Below are 18,797 nucleotides of genomic sequence, written 5' to 3'. Positions count from 1 at the left end.
AGAGGCAATAAATAGATTGTACATCATTTTGCACCAGTAAACATTGTCCATGTGCTTTATGTTCTCAACTTCCACCAGGGGCAAGTTAGAGAGACATTTTTGTTGTTGTTGGAGACTATGTAGGATGAGCTCCATCCTAAAGTTAGTTATTACACCTAAGTTTTATTTAAAAGCATATATTCCTTTTGCTGCAACGTGGCAGGTTTTTGTTTCGGTGGCAGAACCTGTTGGGGCTGTGATTGACAGCCTGAAGCACTTGTCAGTTGATGCATGATGATATCCTTGCTAAAAACATTGCAGTAAATCATTGGGAAACAACTCTGTTCTATGCATTTTTATGATTTTTTTGATGTTTTACAGCAGAATTATAAGGGTATTAATAGCCTAGTATATTATGTATAATTTATTATATACTTACTGACCAATAAACAGATTATTGGTTTAATTAGCTCGGAATCCATATAACTCATGTATTCCTAATTACATTTTTAATGGTAACTTAAAATTAAATCTGCTGGTTATGTTTAATTAAAGGATATTTACTTTTTTTTTAAATATGCATGTAATGAAAAATGGAGACTGTTGAGGCCAATAACGGAAATATAATTCCTTGAGAGTTCCAGGAACTGGCGGAAAGATTCATTAGGTTAATGTCTAACTTAGTTGACAAACACTTTTGCAGTGTTGCAGGAAACTATAGTCAGTATGCACTTTATTTTGTAATACTTATGAGTAGACTTATCAGATCATACAGTGCGATGTTAAAACTATCAATATAACAAAATACTTCTGCTTATCCAGGGTGACCTAAAAGTCGTGATACCATCACAATGTCACAATGATTTTTTTTTAGATAATATTGTAGCTGAAAAATAAGACTTTTTGGTCACCCTGTACAATACGACAAAGGAAAATAAGAATCACAGAGCAGATTTATTGACCTACAAAGATGACAAAATCCAATAATTTTCTAATAATATTCCAATATTTATTGATAATTACAAGCTATTTGACAACAGATGTTTAAGGGAGACGGTAGGATTCAGATATTTGGATGGTCTGAAGGACACATATGGATTTAAATATGGATAAAAGTAAGTTAATGACAGAAAACAATATACAGGCATCCTTGACCATGGCAAAAATCGAAAAGGAATCAAATCTGATTAATTAACATTCACTAGATATACATTCAGTGGGGAACTTTGTTCAGAAATACCACGACACAGGACTTTCTTCTCTAAATTCCACTATCTTCCAAGATCCCGTAGTTCTATCTGGAATCTGTCCTCAGTGATAAAACCACAAATCAGAATCCCTGACTTGGGGGGGAATTGGAGGAGAGAATATTGGTTGTGATATGATAATTAGCACATACATAGTGGTATCACCAGTCGTCGTATCACATACCTCATTCTTTCTTCCAATGTTCCCGGCACCAGCATTGTGTCACCTCTGGCATGTAACTTTCCAGAGTTATTTGCGCCTGTAGCTTTAATGGTCAGACAGGATGTTCACAGATCTTTAATCTTCTTGGAAGTTTTAACCTATGACGACTCATCTCCCTTAGATCTGTATTGTGGTGATGGGGAGGTAGGACAGATATTGGACAAACTTGATAGACTGAATAAACTTCCCTGAATCTAAATGTTATGCTCTTTAATATCAATCATGTAGACATGTGTGGGCTCTAGCAAAACATTACTGATACTAAACATTATTTAACTTTATTTTTTGGCAGATGAATTCTTCAAGCATTTGGCCAATCATGTAAGCAAGTATCCTATAAGTCTTTCAGCCCTCACCACCCCCTTTCAACATGGAGGAAGAGAGGACAATCCAGAATAAATATAAAAGCACTAAAGTCAGAACGGATGCAGAAGGATTGAAAGCCTAAAGGTACAGATTTGTACATTTTCCATTCATTTCTAAAAGTAACATTTCAGTCATATATTTCAGTGGAGTGATAACTTCTGTTTGTGAGAAATGAATGAAGCAATATATGGCTCCTGCGCTGATTAAAGATCAAGGCCTTTAATCAAAGTGCGGGAGTGGTTTATTGCATTCACTCCTGACAAAAGGTTACCATTATTACATTACATTTCTGCAATTAAATATTTAATGTTATATTTGAAAGGTAGGTCAAGTTCAAAATTTGAAAGTCTGATACTCGGTTGTTAACACGTTGTAATGCCAGAGGGACCGCATTGCAACATGTGAGTTGGTGATGGTTAACTGGATCATTCACTGCCGCACATTACTTAATAAACGTTTCAATGCAAATACCTTACATTTCTAGAGTGTGAGGATTGAAAGCTGTAACATTCATTTGTCTGTTAGCTGTCTGTATGAACCCACATTACCGCTGGCTCCTATTAGGGATAAGGCAGGGAGGTGGAGTTAGAATAGATCAGCCATGATCTTATTGAATGGCGGGGCAGGCTAGAGGGGCCGAATGGCCTACTCCTGCTCCTAATTCTTATGTTCTTGTGTTCCTATTGCCAATAGTAAAAAGCAATCGCCAAGCCTCAGGAAAGAGGGGAAACTGTCATCACTACTGAGCTGCCGCACAATGTTCTGTATCATAGGTGGTGTCAGAGAGCAGGCCATGAGGAAGCTGGTTTCTCTTGTGCCCCTTTGACAACTTCAACACCCTGGCAGCATTTAACTGCAATGTACATTGGAATCCTACCAAGGACCGGACAAGACTCCAGCTAAGCATGGGGCAATAATATTACCAATTTCTTCTGTGGAAACCTTGTAAGAGACAAACTAGCTGCAAGGGCACGTTGTTCCCCTGCGTTGCAAAAAGAAAAACACAATAGACATTACGTACACAGGAGCTCTGCCCAGTGAATATTAACCTTCTCTTTTCTGCCAGTGTCGGGAAACATTCTGATTTTCCTGCTTTCCTTTGGAACCTTCTACTAAAACCTTTGCTGTCTCTCTCCCTGCGTTTAAAACCCTGCTTTAAAAATACATCTTCTTTGACAGTCTTTGATCAGCATCTTTAAATCTCTTATTTCCCCTCTTGGTGAACACCACCATATTTGAAAGGGCTTCGAGACATTCTTTTACATGAAAGACACTGTACAAATGTGAGTTGTTGTCACAGTGTTTCTACTGATGTAATTCCCAGTTAAATCTTCCCCGAGTCTCCCCCAGGCTAAATACTGCAAAACCGTAAAGTCAGTACCTATTAGCTTTTCACTTCTAACATTCGCAGAGTAAAATTTTCATTTAAAATGCTAAAAGGAACTAATTTTACTTCATAATACTTTCCAGGTGAAAAAACAAAAAAATGGCACATTTTGCTCTTTTGAAAAAGGATGGTGATTAATTCTAGTCATTTTAAAAAATATATTTTCAGCACATAATACACTTCTCATTTTTAATAAGGATCAACAGTGGGCTGCTTAGAAGTAAACGGAGAACAATCAACAGAACGGAAATGATCTCTTTGAAAACCTTAACTAACTGTGGTGTTAATTAAAACTTTTTTGTTTAAAATTTAAGCACCTGACATGCATTTATAATCCAAAGCTTCAACTCGTATCTCGTCTGACTGACCACACTTGCACTAACAATGAAAAGTTGTCCTCTAGTTATGAATTACCAGGGTGTCGACACACTTTTTTTAAACTGGAGCTCCTAGTGCACTCAAACGCCTTAATGCTTTGCATTTTTGCAGCCAACTAGGCTATCAAAATGAATTTTCCCTTTTTTCATGCCCGCTGACCTAAGGCTAATGAGATTTGTGTTTCGATTAGCTGAAGAACACAAATTAACTGATCAATGAAAAATGGCTGCACATTATTGTAATAATGTGGCACAGCTGCCATGGCCAGTTTAATACCGAAATCAATTTCATATGCTCAGGATGATTCTGTCGATGTTGTTGGCTGGGATCTTTGCATCTGTGTCCTCTCCGCAGACCCTGAATTTGACGTGGGAGTTGTACGGGATAACCACTGTGCTACAAACAGGCCTCCATAACCAGCCGTGACCCCCTCGCTTGTACATCTTGACAGTCACCTTTAGGAGAAAGCACAAGACTCATGGTTACGTGGGTTAGGCAATAGCTTGGGGGCAGGGGGGCAACTAGGGACTGGCCATAGACATCATTAGCCTTTTCTCCAGCCTCCCCTTTCACCTGAAAGGGCAACGGGCCAAAGCAAAGGTCAGCAAGCTGTGAAAGTGATGCTTGTTTTCTGAGTGAAAACTTAGCAGATATCAATGTTGCTGGGTCAAAGAGCTCTCAGGCCGTGTTTGCTGGGGGAAATTGTATCTTTGCGCGGCTACATTCAGCGCAGCTGTACATACAGTCCGCGCTGGGCAGGGAAAGATGGAAAGGCTCCACAGCAAGGCTCCTGAAAGCAGCTGGGTCCTTTGTGTCATGAGTTATGTTATTGACAAACCAGCTGAAAATGAAATGTTCCCCAAAGAACTTCCAGATGTGTTTTTTTACTAATGACTTCATTACAAGGAACATTAAAAGACAGAGTAAATGGAACACTAAAATTCAAATTGCAACAAAGCCTCATCTCGTGGCTTTGAGGGTGCGTTAACGGACCTGCAATTATAATAAATTTTAATCATTTATTTGTGCTATGATGATGATGATGAGGACGTGAACTGGATAGTCGACTGGTTGCTTAAAACACTATTGAAAACAATCAATTGGACACCAGGGATTGTGCATGGGTTATTTTTTCTTTTAAAAAAAGCAACAAAAATAGATCACAAACAGCAGATAATAATGGGAACCAAATACACGATGGATGTTAAACGGTTCCTTGATAATGAATCCGACTTGTGCTTCCCTATGGCGACCAAAGAATAATCCATCAAATAGACACCCAGGAACGCTGCTCTGAAAATAATTGCAATAATGTCAAGTGAATTGACACTGTATTTTGTGGTCGAAATGCGACAGCCAATTGCGTACAGCAGTGTCCCACAAATAGTCGTGGATTGAGTGACCAAATTATTATTTTTTTTTTGAAGGCATTATTACCCCCGGAAAAGCGATCTGCCAATCGATTAACAACTGGGTTCATACTTACTGATAGGTAAATAGAGATGTGTGGAGTAAGGAAACTTGCCCAATGGTTTGCCCTACCCGGGAATCAAACAGAGGTTGTCCTGCTTGCAAGGCGAGTGCTCTACCCACTCAGCTAACAGGACTCCACAATGGAGCAGAGTCCAATGGGTTAGCGTAATTCTGGTTTCCTTATAAAGGAAGAAATTTAAATTGAAACATATATGAAATTAACGCACCTTAGACCCCGAAACGTATCTTTTTACATTTTGAAAATTATACTCTAGTGCGGTCTCGAGTCTCCAAGATAGGTTTGTCAATAGACAGACTGTAGACTCTTGTTGCAATAATGTTCGCACATCAGTTCCCACATGTTCCCACAAGCGCTCTGGGATGCTACCCTGTGTGAGGGACGCTAATAATAATAATTTGGTCACTCGATCCACCACTGTTTGTGGGACACTGCTGTGCACAATTGTCTGCTGTGTTTCTACCACAAAAGGTTTTGTTGTAGTTTGTTGTACTAAAAAAATACTAAATTATCGGCAGTTTCATGGACTTAAATTTGTGAAAATAGAAATGATGGGAAATGACATTGCTGTTCTATCATACCAAGTTTATATTTTTCGTTACTTAAACAATATAAGTCAATATCACAGGGTGCAGGGATTCTTCCCACTCATTTCTGTTAACCCTGCAAGCCAAAGCCCCAGAAGCTAGGGTGTTCCTATCTGGACAAACAGCAGAAAGCTTTCCAGACAGTGCTCTCAATGGCGAGCTATACTGTTCTAGCTATTGAACTGCAGCATTGCCGACCCACACTCTGGGATCCCCAAACCTTGGGTCTCACCAACCTGTGCTAATACTATCCAGAATTAGGTAGCCAGAGTCCACCTCTCCAGGGAGAAAACACGCATTCCATTACAGATGCAGGGAAATTTCCGTGTGTAAGCGGCTAAGTTTCTTGGGTGCAAAACTCTCAGTCTGGTTTGGAAACTCTTCTTGATTTTTGCAAATCGACTGACCAAAACACATCTGATACTCAGTCCTTTTCCTTAAGGGCATCTGATACTTGTGTGATACCTATGATGCTAATAAATGTCAGATACTAGTGATACTTATTCCCTATAAAAGTGACTTCATCTAGAAAGGTAATCTCTGAATCCTGAATATGCTAAACCAAATGGAATGAAGAAGATGTTAATGGTTGAGGGGGAGGGGTGGTAGATAGAGAGATATTTATGGACAAAATACTACAATCCCTAGGGTTAAATGTACTTCACTCAATTTTTGGTTACTAAAAGACATGTGAGCTGTGATCTTTATTCTAGACTCAATGTTAACTAAAGTGAAAATGACATACAGACAGATGCCTCTATGTACACCCCAGAGATCCAGAGATCACTGAATGAGTTGCCCTATTCTCCGTTCACTAAATCTTTTAAAGAAGAAGTATTATTTGGAGGTCGGAGCTGTTTAAGATAATTTGTGCACTGAATTTTGTGTCAGAGAATATTCAACAGATACATTTTTTTTTGCCAATCGAACATTTATTTTAAAAGGGGATTCAATTTGGGCAATATTTGAAGTCCAACTAATGAAATTTGAATGAGCCATTACTTTTGGGGATACCCAGATATAAAATTGCACACAATGCATCAATCCATCTGCAGCACTGGGTCAATATTGATAACTTTGTGCTGCTAATTGCAAAATAGTTGTAACTTACCACAGAGAGACATCTCCAGAGAAAAAGAAACAACATATGTTGGCAAGCAAACACGTATCGATGTTGGTAAACTCTGCAGTTTTTTGTTTGCTTGGAGCACACATTACGGTAATCTAACTATTTAATTCATACTCTTGTTGCATAAATAAGAATAACCAAACCATGTTCATGGCTAACCATTAAATATCACTGTGTAATAATAATCCTATAATAATAATAATCCTTGCATTTGATATAGCGCTTTTCACGTCGGGAGGACGTCCCAAAGCGCTTCACAGAACACACTGTAAAGTGAATTGACTGTATATTTGTGGGCGAACGCGGCAGCCAAATGCGCACAGCAATGTCCCACAAACAGTCGTAGATTGAAAATGACCAATTTATTATTGTTTTTGGTTTTGGAGGGATTATTATTAGGCGTGTGGAGTAAGGAAACTTGCCCAAGGTTTCGCCCTGTGCCTGTAATGCTGAAATCACAATGTACCCCACAAAAAAAAAACACATTTAATATATTACAGCACACATTGTCAATTAAAAAATAATCATTAACAGAATACTCATTGCTCTTTGTCCATTTGTGCACCTTGCTATTTTAAGCAGGGCGAAACCCAAACCTGAGGTAAGTTTCCTTACTCCACACACGTCTGTTTATCTAACAGTAAGAAGGAACCTAGTTAATAGTTGGTTGGTGGAACTAATTTCCAGGGGTAATAATCCCTTAAAAAAAATTGGGTCACTCAATGCACGACTGTTTGCGCAATTGGCTGCCGTATTTCACCCAGAAAATATGCAGTCAATTCACTTTACAGTATCTTCTGTGAAACGCTTTGAGACATCTCAAAGATGTTATAAGGTGCTGTATCAAATGGAAGGATTATTATTAATAATAAATCTTGATATAATTAAGTCCCCTGTAGGAGATACACTTCATGTCAAAGGTGCTTTATTTTGGTTCAACGTCTGCTGTCTCAAGCATTTCAAGAGTGCTAAATAAATGCAAGTTGTATTGTAGTTGACTGTAATGTGAAATATGTTGGGCCAGTCTTAACCAGAAAACATTTCATGTTAAAAGAACTATGGTTCTCAACTGTTTCAGAATGGAAAATCTCTCCACTTTTCTGGTTGAAAGTGAAACAAGTGTGAATACGCAGACCTTTCAGTTTACTCATCTGTAGTTACTGTCATCCGTTAAGGGCAATCTGGATAAATCTTTAAATATTAAATTGAGTAGAGAAGACAAAATTGCGGACAAAAATAAAATTACAGAATATTTTCCAAGTATTATTTACTTACGTAACATTTAACTACTTTTCAGCCCCCTTCCTAGTTTGGATTTCTGAAATCCCCTTTTCTCTCATCTCCTCCAAATCCATCTAATTCACAGTCACTGTGAACTGACAGCTGCAACTCATAGTGCATCAGCAGCAAAACCAGTGAGGAAGGAACAAAGAAAATCAGTGAAGGAACATGAATGAAGGGAAGAGGGAGAATGTGAGAGATGTTAGATGTAAAAAGGGAAGAAAATTAAGAAGGAACGGGAAACGGAAAAACAGATGATCTTTCCCCTTTACTGTAATAATAATAATAATCCTTGCATTTGATATAGCGCTTTTCACGTCGGGAGGACGTCCCAAAGCGCTTCACAGAACACACTGTAAAGTGAATTGACTGTATATTTGTGAGCGAACGCGGCAGCCAATTGCGCACAGCAATGTCCCACAAACAGTCATAGATTGAAAATGACCAATTTATTATTGTTTATGGTTTGGAGGGATTATTATTAGGCTCTGTGTGGAGTAAGGAAACTTGCCCAAGGTTTCGCCCTCTGCCTGGAATTGAACTCAGGTCTCTCGCTTGCAAAGCGAGTGCTCTAACCACTGAGCTACAGGACTCCACTGTGTGGTCTCAGTTCTTTTCCTGTCACTGCTTTCAGAATAAAATAACACATGAAAGCAAAATACAAGTCGCAACATTTGCTCTGATGACAACGCAGTGTGACCATTTCTGCAATGTTGCTGTTCAATTATCAGCGAATTTAATATGATATTTAACAGCTTTAATTTTTTATGTTGAAAGTCACTGAAGTCTATATAATGAGATGAGAGATTGCAGAAGGCACTTAAGTACCTCACTCCATGGCTGTTTGTGGGACACTGCTGTGCGCAACTGGCTGCTGGGTTTCGCCCACAAAACGTAGTCAACTAACTTTACAGTGTATCCTGTGAAGCGCTTTGAGATGGCTCAATGATGTTATAAGGCGCTATATCAAATGCAAGGATTATTATTATTGTGAGTAGGTCACATAAACCAGTAGTCACTTGACATTTCTCCCCAAAACTGTATTACGTTGAAAATTAACTATAAACCAGAACACTGAAGTTATATCACAGATAACCTAATAAGTCAATATTAAGACATTTTTACAAAACCTAACTTTATCGAACATAGCAAGTAAATATTTCCATTTCAAGACTTTTTACAACACTTTTGGATTAGTGTGATTCAGATGGACATTAGAAATTACATTTTGGATCAGTGCGAAAAGGCTGATGGGTGATTGAGTCACGTGGACAGGTCCCAGGTAACATATCAGGTCTGCACTGAGCTGGTCAATCTCAGCTGCAGTCTCAGCATTCCTCGGCTAGAGTTATAAACAAAATCACCAAATTTAAAGCTCTTTAAATAATAATAATAATCTTTACATTTGATATAGCGCTTATCATGTCTTCTAGACGTCTCAAAGCGCTTCACAGAATATCCTGTAAAGTGAATTGACTGTATATTTTGTGGGCGAAATGCGGCAGCCAATTGCACACAGCAGCGTCCCACACATAGTCGTGGATTGAGTGACCAAATTATTATTTTTTTTTTGGAAGGGATTATTACCCCCAGAAGAGCAATCCGCCAATCAGCTAACAACTGGGCTCCTACTTACTGCTAGGTAAACAGGGACATGAGGAGTAAGGAAACTTGCCTAACATTTCACCCTGCCTGGGAATCGAACCCAGGTCTCCAGCTTGCTATTTATCGTATCATTTAAATAGCAATTTTTAGGAAGGTTTCTTAGGTTCCTGCAGAGAGAACTGCAACTGAATTGTTGAAACCACAGGACTACCCATCCTTTAACATCATCAATGTGTTCTTCTGGAGTTTTGAAAGGGGAAAAAAAATCAATATTTCATTATTTCGAAATGCTTCATTGCAATTAGTTGCGGTTAACAAGTCCGCAACATCATACACACACACACACATACATTTTTCACAGGACTTTCATAATCACTCAAACACCACTGTAAAATGGTCCATGAAAATTAGTTTATTATCTGGATACACAACACATACATCGGTTGATACAACATTGACTTTCATCTGTTAAGAACTAAACACGTACAAAATATCAGAAGGAATCAATGACAAGACAGTTAGTTGGTATATTTTTTTAAAAGTTCAAATAAAACAAAATTATTACGTTATGATGAAGTGCTTATAAAATAAAGCGTTCAGTAGTTCACCTGAAAAATAGCATCTCTGGTTATAATTGAATTTCATTTGGACAACTTCAGCAGCCTGAATTTCCTTTTTTATTAATCATACACAGCAACTCGGTAAAGGTGGTATCGCATTGTTCCTTCCTGTCTTTGTTCTTGTGCAGTAAAGAGCTATTAAGCCTATTTGCCAATGTAGGGCACGTTACATTTATATTTCTGCTTCCTGTTTTTTTAAAAATGAGAATCTATCATTTATGTGGATTTAACTTTGCTCCCCCTTCATCTCTTGAATGAGACCAGATATGCAATGCTTTTTCTCTGCTCCCTTTCCTGTTTGTTTGCCTGAACAATAGATTAATTAGCTCGATTCTGTTGCTTAAGTTAAAGGTCTATATCAATTTCAAAGGAAGATTTAATGGTACTCATATTTTTCTGCATTTGATAAGATTATAGCATACTACAATGGCTTTTACTGCTCTATTTCTGAGGTGGTCAGTTTTTATATTGCATTTTCCTTCTTTCATCTCGAGTCTTCAATAAATTGCCTAGTGCTTTCTGTTGATAGTTCCTACAGATTGAGTTCTACACTGTAACTCCAGTGCATTGTTTCGGCCTCTTTCAGTCAGCAGAAATGTGCTGCTCAGAGACAGAACATCAAAAGGATAAATACGCATGGGAGAGGTGGAGACAAATTGCTCAGAGTACATTATTTTTTCTTACCTGTAATCGTAAGTGATTATTTTAATAGGAGAGACATGGCGAATGTGGAATCTCTGAACTCTGCCTTCAATGGTTAGTCTTAATATTCGCCCAAATACCCCTGTGTTGATTATTTCTCAAATGAGTGATCATTTTCCACCTGAGCTTACAGCAATTTCTTCACCAGCTCCCTAAAGACTCTGTCAAACAATGAACTTGGAGTCGAATTTTACCAGGCAAATCAACAGCTGCCTTAACCACCGACAATCCATTTCATTTGCTACAATCCTATGGGTCTCTTTTTTTCACTGGTCATGCATTATTTAAGATGACTTTAAAATATATTTGTAATAATTAAATGCACGAATAAGCTGTCTAATAGAACAAAATCGTAATCTCCTGGCACTTTACGGCAGAATTCCATCATCTGTATGCAAAACTACTACTGAGCCCCCAAAGTAATGAGGTTAAAAAACAGAATTCATTGAAACAAACACTTTCAAAAATAGGGGGTACAGACCAGAGACTTGATGGAAAGAATACTTAGCTAATGAGCATGATATTCCAGATATATACATGAGTATAAGGCAGAATTATATGTTTTGGGTTTAGAATTAGAATAAAAATTAGAATACCAAGGAAATAATAATAATAATCCTTGCATTTGATATAGCGTTTTATCACGTCTTCAAGATGTCTCAAAGCTGGAGATACAGTGAATTAAAATGGTATACAGAGATGAGGTACAAAACTAGAATTCTTCTCAAAGCAGCAATGGGTCTGACTGTAAGGGACTCCTATATTTGGTTTAATTTTGGGACATTTCTCAACAGATTTCTTAACCAAGAAATGTAGGACACGACTCCTTCCAGGAACTGGACGTATGATACACACGTCAAGTGACGAATTATACACACAGCACACTGACCCGAGAGAACCCATCTCCGAAAACACATTCGGTAATCACAGCATTCCCCAAAGTCGTCATCACAGACTTCTAGACTTCTTAATTAAGAAATACTGAAAAATAAATCCCAGTGTAACTTTGAATTTGTGGATATGTTTCTGACTGTACTCACAATTTGTGCAACTCCTCCTCCATTTACTTTCATGATATCAACTCAATAGAAGTTATATTAAAAAAGCAAAGGAAGAAAAAAAAACATCCATTGCTTTACTTATCTCACAATGTTATTTGATAGATTTGTTCAGGTGTTAGTCGAGACAATTGTAAAGAGACACAATTCATGCTATATTTGAAAAGGGCTCTGAATTACGAATTCTGAATTACAACCCCTTGATTGGTTTCCACTTAAAAATAAATTAGCTGTAGCACTAAACCCAATAATCAATGATTTTCTCTGTCCAATAAAAAGTCCAAGGTCACTGTAGGTCAGGTTCAGCTTCCAGCTACATTGCTGGAGGTTGAGGCTGTGTACGTAGATTGTGCAGTGAAAGGTGATCAGTGTGTTTGTGAAGTGCTATCAAAACCACGGAACGTATTAAACAAAAGTCAAAGCGTGGCCCAGAACTGTATTTTTAAAAGTGTTGAAAGTAACATTTAAATTTGTAAAAAAAACTGAATGGACTATTAATTTCGGTCTCTAGCCCTGTGCCGGTTAAAATATTTCAATGGTGAGCCTGAAATGATTATTCGAAACAATGGTTCAGTGTGTTCCAGATGAATTGAATGGGAAATGGAGTCACTTCAGTGCCAGCCTGCTGGTGGAGCAATCATGCCTCAACCCTACAGAATTTACTGTGCAGCTGATGTCTTTCTATTCAAACAAGCTATTTAGATAGTAACATAGACATGTTCAGCACTGAAGGAGGCCATTTGGCTCATTGTGGCTGCAGCCCTGTTACCTGTTTTTCGAAATCGCCCTTTATTATTAATCCCACTTTCGTGCTCTTTTCCCACATCCCTTATGGCTATTACAGTTCTTCTAACATAACACTGAAGCAGATGGGCCATTTGTGGCTACAGTTCACTTTTATTTATCTCCAGCTTTGTGATATTGCTGAATATTGGAAATCCACTCCAAGTCAAGATTCAACCAGTTTGGCTGACTTACTTTTTCCAAAAAGGGAAGACACAGTTGAATGGAGGGCATTTCTATTGCTGTAGGTAAATGAAGTTATACAATACAAATTTACATTTATATGGTGCATTTCAGGTTAGTAGGAGGACCCAAGGCACTTAGTTCAAGGCATTTGATATACTGCTTTAATCCATCGAAAAAACCTCAAAACACTTCTTAAATGAGTAACTTTCAAGCATAGTACCAGTTATTATACAGACACATGCAGCAATTAATTGTCAGTAGCAGCGTCACACAAAAAAATGACTGAATTGTATTTTTTTGCACAATTTCCCAATATTGGAAGAATATTGGGTAAGTCACTGAGAGACTCCCTTTCTCTTCAAATTAGTGTCACGATATTTATCAGAGAAAGCAGGCGATACATCGGTTTAACATCTCATCTGCAGGAATGACATGTGTAAAATACGGCATTCACTCAAGCTTGTCAGTCTTATGTTGTGAACTTAAATCCTGATACTGGGCTTGAACCCACAACCTTCTCACTCAAAGGTGAGAGCACTGCCAACTGAGCCAAGTTGACACTTCAAACAAATTCCTTCTAAAGATTAGCTATGCGTGTTCAGTTGCTTCTGAATAATCTAGAATTACTTTGCTGGGCTTTAATCAATAAATACCGACATTTCTGTGCAACTTAATGGCATTTGTGCCGATTTACTGTAATATTTTGATGTATATTTCATCAGCTTTATTAATTTAGTTTAAAACTTCCTTTTGATCAATTTCACTGTTACCATTGTTTTTAAAGGCTTTGAGCTACCACACAGGTTGTCTGATTGAGTGGTGGTATTGTTAGGTTTACATCTGAGAAATGGGCTCAATGAGCTGAATGACCTCCTCCTGTTCTGCCCAAGATATTAAGGCAGTGATGATGTCTCTGTGATACTGTGCCCAGTGTTTAGACTGCATCTTCCAATACTGACAGACAGGTAAGGCTGTGCTGAGCTGCATGTGATAGCACATCTTTATTAAGGGAATAAGGAAATCCCAAACTGTATTTTACAGTGAAGGTTTAATTAATAGTTAATGAAATTAACCAAAGCAATATTAACTGATTGAAAGGATGCAATCAAATCTTCTCTGTGAATGAACAGAGACATGAGTTTTGTAATCGTTATCTACTTGCGGAACAGTAAATGGAAGAATGGTTTTGTTAAAAAATAGGAAAAAAAACAGGTGCTTTGGAAAGGAAAGTGTGTAAAGAATAAACCATGTACTAGCTGAATGTTTAAATTAGTTTAAAAATAGCTTCATTTCGTCAATTCATTGTGTTTCTGTTGGGTTAGTGAAAGGGTTCATTGTACAGATCAGAAGAAATTTTATTTAAAATATAAGCAGAAGTCGCTGGGAACACTCAGCAGGTCAGGCAGCACCTATCGAGAGAGGAAAGTGAGTTAACGTTTTAGGACGATGACCTTTCGTCAGAACTGGGGGTTGTTTGAAGGGAGCAGTTTAAAAATAGCTTCACTTTGTCAATTCATTGGGATTCTTGTTGGGTTAGTGAAAGTACTGACAAGAACATTTTATTTAGACTTTCATTTGTATGTAATGTTAACATTTTTTAAAAAAACGTTGCAACTCATTTGCATTGCCTTCTGCCAGTGACCATGTGTTTCCACCAACCACAACCAAATGTACCCAAACCCCCTTAACCTCTTCCCACAGCCTCAACCTCGCTTTTTGGGGGGCTGTAAACAACATATTGATCAAAATAGGCAAAGCTCTTGGTTCAGAAAAAATCCTGGCCTTATTTTAGGCTCCAATGAAAATGCTTTTTACTGAACCAAATAAAGCAAGTGAGGTGAACATTCTGATCTCTCAAAGTTTAAACTTAAAGTGTGTTTGCAAGCTTACAATACTCACTTTGGAAACCTAATATTTTTTCCCTATAGCCCCAAGAACCCTATTCCAAAAGCTTCAATTCTCTTCAGGAGTCTACAAAAGAAGTAGGCATTTATTAGCAAAAGCACACTAGCTCCCAGCCTTAGGGACCTGTCATTGCAGCCTAAAATATAAAACTGTTTGATAGATATATATGTATTTTTTAGTTCTGTGCTTTTCTGACTTAATACACAACATTTTTGATTTATGGCTGAAAAATCTCCAGACCTTATCAGCATTGATTTTTTTCCCCCTACTTTTAATTTCTTGATTGACAGTCTTGATTGTCAGTCAGCGAAAAGAATAACATGAGTTACAAATACAAAACCATGTGAACTAATTATTGTAGAGCTGAACAATGGTGCTTAAGTATTAAGTATTTCACACTCTTTCCCCAACATGCAAATACACCTTCCATTTTTCTAGGTTTACAGATGTGTAGCATGTGCACTAATGCAAACAGGATTTGGCACAGTTAGAAGTACAGTACTTAGTTTAAAAAAAATAATCCTTGCATTTGATATACCGCCTTATCATGTGCTTTTAAATACTTTCTTTTGTATGCTCACTTGTACAAAAAGTAGGAATATCGTAGGAAGTTCTATAGAATTACAGACAGAGCACAGAAGAAGGCCATTTGGCCCATCTTGTCTGTGCTGGCTGTTTAAGGACTTAACATGGCTGTTTATGGCACATTGCTGCGTGCTAATTGGCTGCCGTACAAAATATACAGTCACTCCACTTTACAGTAAATCCCGTGAAGCACTTTGGAATTCCCTCATAATTGGAAAGATGCGATACCCAACTATTATTACTTACCTGCCATTCCCCTGCTAATGACTCATTTTTAGATATGTATCTTGTTCTGCATTAAAAGCTAATATGTAATGTGCAGCCAACGGCATTGCACATTGCTAGCAACCCTCACAAGATCACAGATTGGATTGGATCAAGAAGATCTTTGTTAACAAGGAAACCGGGTTCCTATTCAAATAAAAACCTTAAAATAGGGTAGCGTCCGAGGTAGGGCTTGAGACTCTACCCTGCGTGGAGGGCACTATATAAGTGCAAGTTGTTGCTGTTGTTAAAATAAAGATTTTAGGGGATATTAACATTGTTTCCAGCTGTAGAGCAATGTGCAGCAAGACGTCTGTCTCCTGTTTATGCTTCCCCTTAAACATCACACTTGCCAGGCTGAGGAGATGAGTTTACACATTGCTTATGTGCATAAAACTAACACTATATGAATGCAAATGTACAGTTTGTTGGATAATGTTCTCATTTAAATGTATTTGGTCAAGGAACATTTTGGGAGCAAAGCCAGAATCACTTTGATTTATTCGGCTGTGTTTCTACTGCTACAGTGTGAAGCAAAGTGCTGCAAAACTTTCTTAAGGTGGTCTCGAGTGAGCAGTGCTGCTCCAGAGTGATTCAGTTCCAAACGTTGCTGCCCAACATTTTGTGGGAAAGGGAGCATAAACACGGCAAAAAGGTTATTAACCCAACAGCGATTTATGAGTCGAGTTGCAGCACAGAAGGACCCAGTGCTCTTGCTTAATTTTAACCACAGCCAATGTCCTGCCCGAGTAGCCAACTAGAAGTGTAACATCACCCATAGGTTTCCTTTGGTGGGGAGGGGGGGAAATCCACCATGGAAGTGTGCATGATTTTCAGAATAGTTCCTAACATTCATCCTAACATTCATCAGGGAGCATAATTCAAAGATGTGATAAATAATGCAATGTCAGTGTCAAAGTCATTGGCTGTCAAAATCAGATGAAAATGTATCTATCTGATGGTTGGAAGTATTTTTGCATTGGATATGGGGGAAATATCCCCAGACTATCCGAGGTCATATGAACCTCAAAATATGGCTGATATACAATTTAGGATCTTTGCCAAGCAGTCCAAGCAGAACCTGTGATGGAATTGGGAGATTAAGCTCTGCACCCCATGAGCTTTGACAAAGAAAACGGGCCAACCTACTGAACAGCAAGGAGAGAAATAAAACAAAACAAAACACCCCTCTGTCATAAAATTACACAAACATTTCACCAGATGATGATGAATTTCTTTCTGAGATCGGTGACATAGCTTTTATGAAAAGACCTTTGGGGTGCACGGTTTCATTTCCTGATTCCATCACAAGTTTTACATCCACATAAGAATTATTTTCTGCCCTAAAGCTAAAATGCAACATATAGGAATGTTCATTTATCACATGTTCCAATCCCAAGCTGTGTTACAAAATAAATAGATTGCTAAAATGTGGAGGGCAGAATTTAATTCCTGCTGTGGTGGAGCAAAAAAAAAAACAAGGTGTGGTGCTATTGAGTTAAGGCATTAATGGGGGTCTAATTTGCGATATTTCCCAATGAAATTTCTTACTTCCCATCGATCTGGAGGAACTCTTCTACACGTGTAGATTTTGCCGGAGTAGAGTTCTTGTCAGATGGTAAAATGAGCCTCTGGTTTCTGGAAGGAGTCACCATTTAACTTGGATTTATTCTTAAGGAATCCTGTCAAGAAATGCCCCAATCTAGACCCTACAGAATAATAATGTTGCTTCGGGGAGCAATTGCAAGGTATTAATATGTAAGTAGTACTGATGCCAGCAAAGTTAAAGGAAGGCAGAAAGTTAGGGGCAAGTGAATCATTTTGCCAAGTGTCTGAACTACAGAAAAGCTTTTAGAAGTTATAATGGATTTACAAGTATAGCATACAATTCTTTTCTTCTTCAAAAATAACGTTGGAGCATATAGGGATTACATGAGAAAAGCCAGCAAACTCAGAGGAACCAAACCACAACTCAAGTAGGAAGTAGAATCTACAGATAAATATTTTGACAAGGGAACTTGAGGAATCTCGAATAAGAGGTTACAGGATATCAGAAATACAGACTACTTTGCGCAAGCAGGTGCAAAATCTCTCCAAAATACTAACCAGTACATAGAAACCTATAGATCCAACGTACGCCATTGCCGTGCCTCTGGCCCATCGGAAAGACACATAACCATTACTTACTTTCTCTTTTATATTCTCTAGCGATTTCTTTGCGGATCTTGACTTTGTCCATTTTTAAAAGAAACTATATTCTTTGAAAGTTGCCTTTTTTTTTAGCTCATCAAGAAAAGGATGAGCATAATTCTGGAGATGGCAAAAACTCACAGGGAATTCAATGTCACAATCAGTCACATTTTCAAGAGGGAAGTGGATAGATATTTGTTGAGTCAGGGTATTAAAGGCTATGGGGTAAGGGCAGGTAACTGGACTTGAGGTTTAGATCAGCCATAATCTTATAAAATGGCAGAACAGGCTCGAAGGGCTTAATAGCCTAATCCTGTTTCTATGTTTCTCCCCCCCACCACCTTACACTCCAATCCATTACAGGCCTCAATAACTTAGATTATCACTAACGTCACATCGCCTATTGCTGTCCAACTGTGACATTTTCACTTCTCAAAACTCAATCTCATGACAAATGACAACAAAATGCAAATCAGTGCCAATTCCTGCTCAGTTTTATACTGTTGGCTTTGTGCCAAACCATAAACTGAAGTAGTACTGTCCAAATAATTTCTACTTAAGAAGGCCACTAAAGCCAGCAGTAAGGAGAGATTTTCGATCATATCTGTTTCGATTGAATCCACTGTTATAGAGCTTCAAAGATGCTTACGATGTAAATATTCCATTGTGTTTTTAGCATGTGTGGAATCCAGAGCCACAATAGGCCATAGCCACAGAATCAATTGAAGAAACTAAGAATACTAAGGAAAAATAACATACGGTTATCTTGGGTTTGGGATTTAGAAACCTAATTCTACCTGGGTTTAAATTTATTTTATTAGCCTTACAGA

The 18,797-nt window shown here is 38.0% G+C and overlaps 1 protein-coding gene across 3 annotated transcripts in view; it reads right to left on the bottom strand.

Annotated features, from left to right (window-relative positions):
- Positions 1–966: 966 nt before the first annotated feature.
- si:zfos-911d5.4 overlaps positions 967–18,797 on the bottom strand; it is a 59,518-nt gene continuing 41,687 nt past the window's right edge. For 2 of the 3 annotated variants that reach the window (XM_007903934.2, XM_007903935.2), the window contains exon 7: positions 967–4,035. In XM_007903934.2, the coding sequence (XP_007902125.1) occupies positions 3,868–4,035 (168 nt within the window). In that variant the 3' untranslated portion in view covers positions 967–3,867. The remainder of the gene's footprint in view (positions 4,036–18,797) is intronic. The other variant, XM_007903936.2, reaches the window with a different exon arrangement.

The sequence above is a fragment of the Callorhinchus milii genome, unplaced genomic scaffold, assembly GCF_018977255.1.
Source record: "Callorhinchus milii isolate IMCB2004 unplaced genomic scaffold, IMCB_Cmil_1.0 Scaffold7, whole genome shotgun sequence".
In the NCBI taxonomy this organism is placed as follows: domain Eukaryota; kingdom Metazoa; phylum Chordata; class Chondrichthyes; order Chimaeriformes; family Callorhinchidae; genus Callorhinchus; species Callorhinchus milii.
This window is presented reverse-complemented; position numbering and strand designations above follow the sequence as displayed.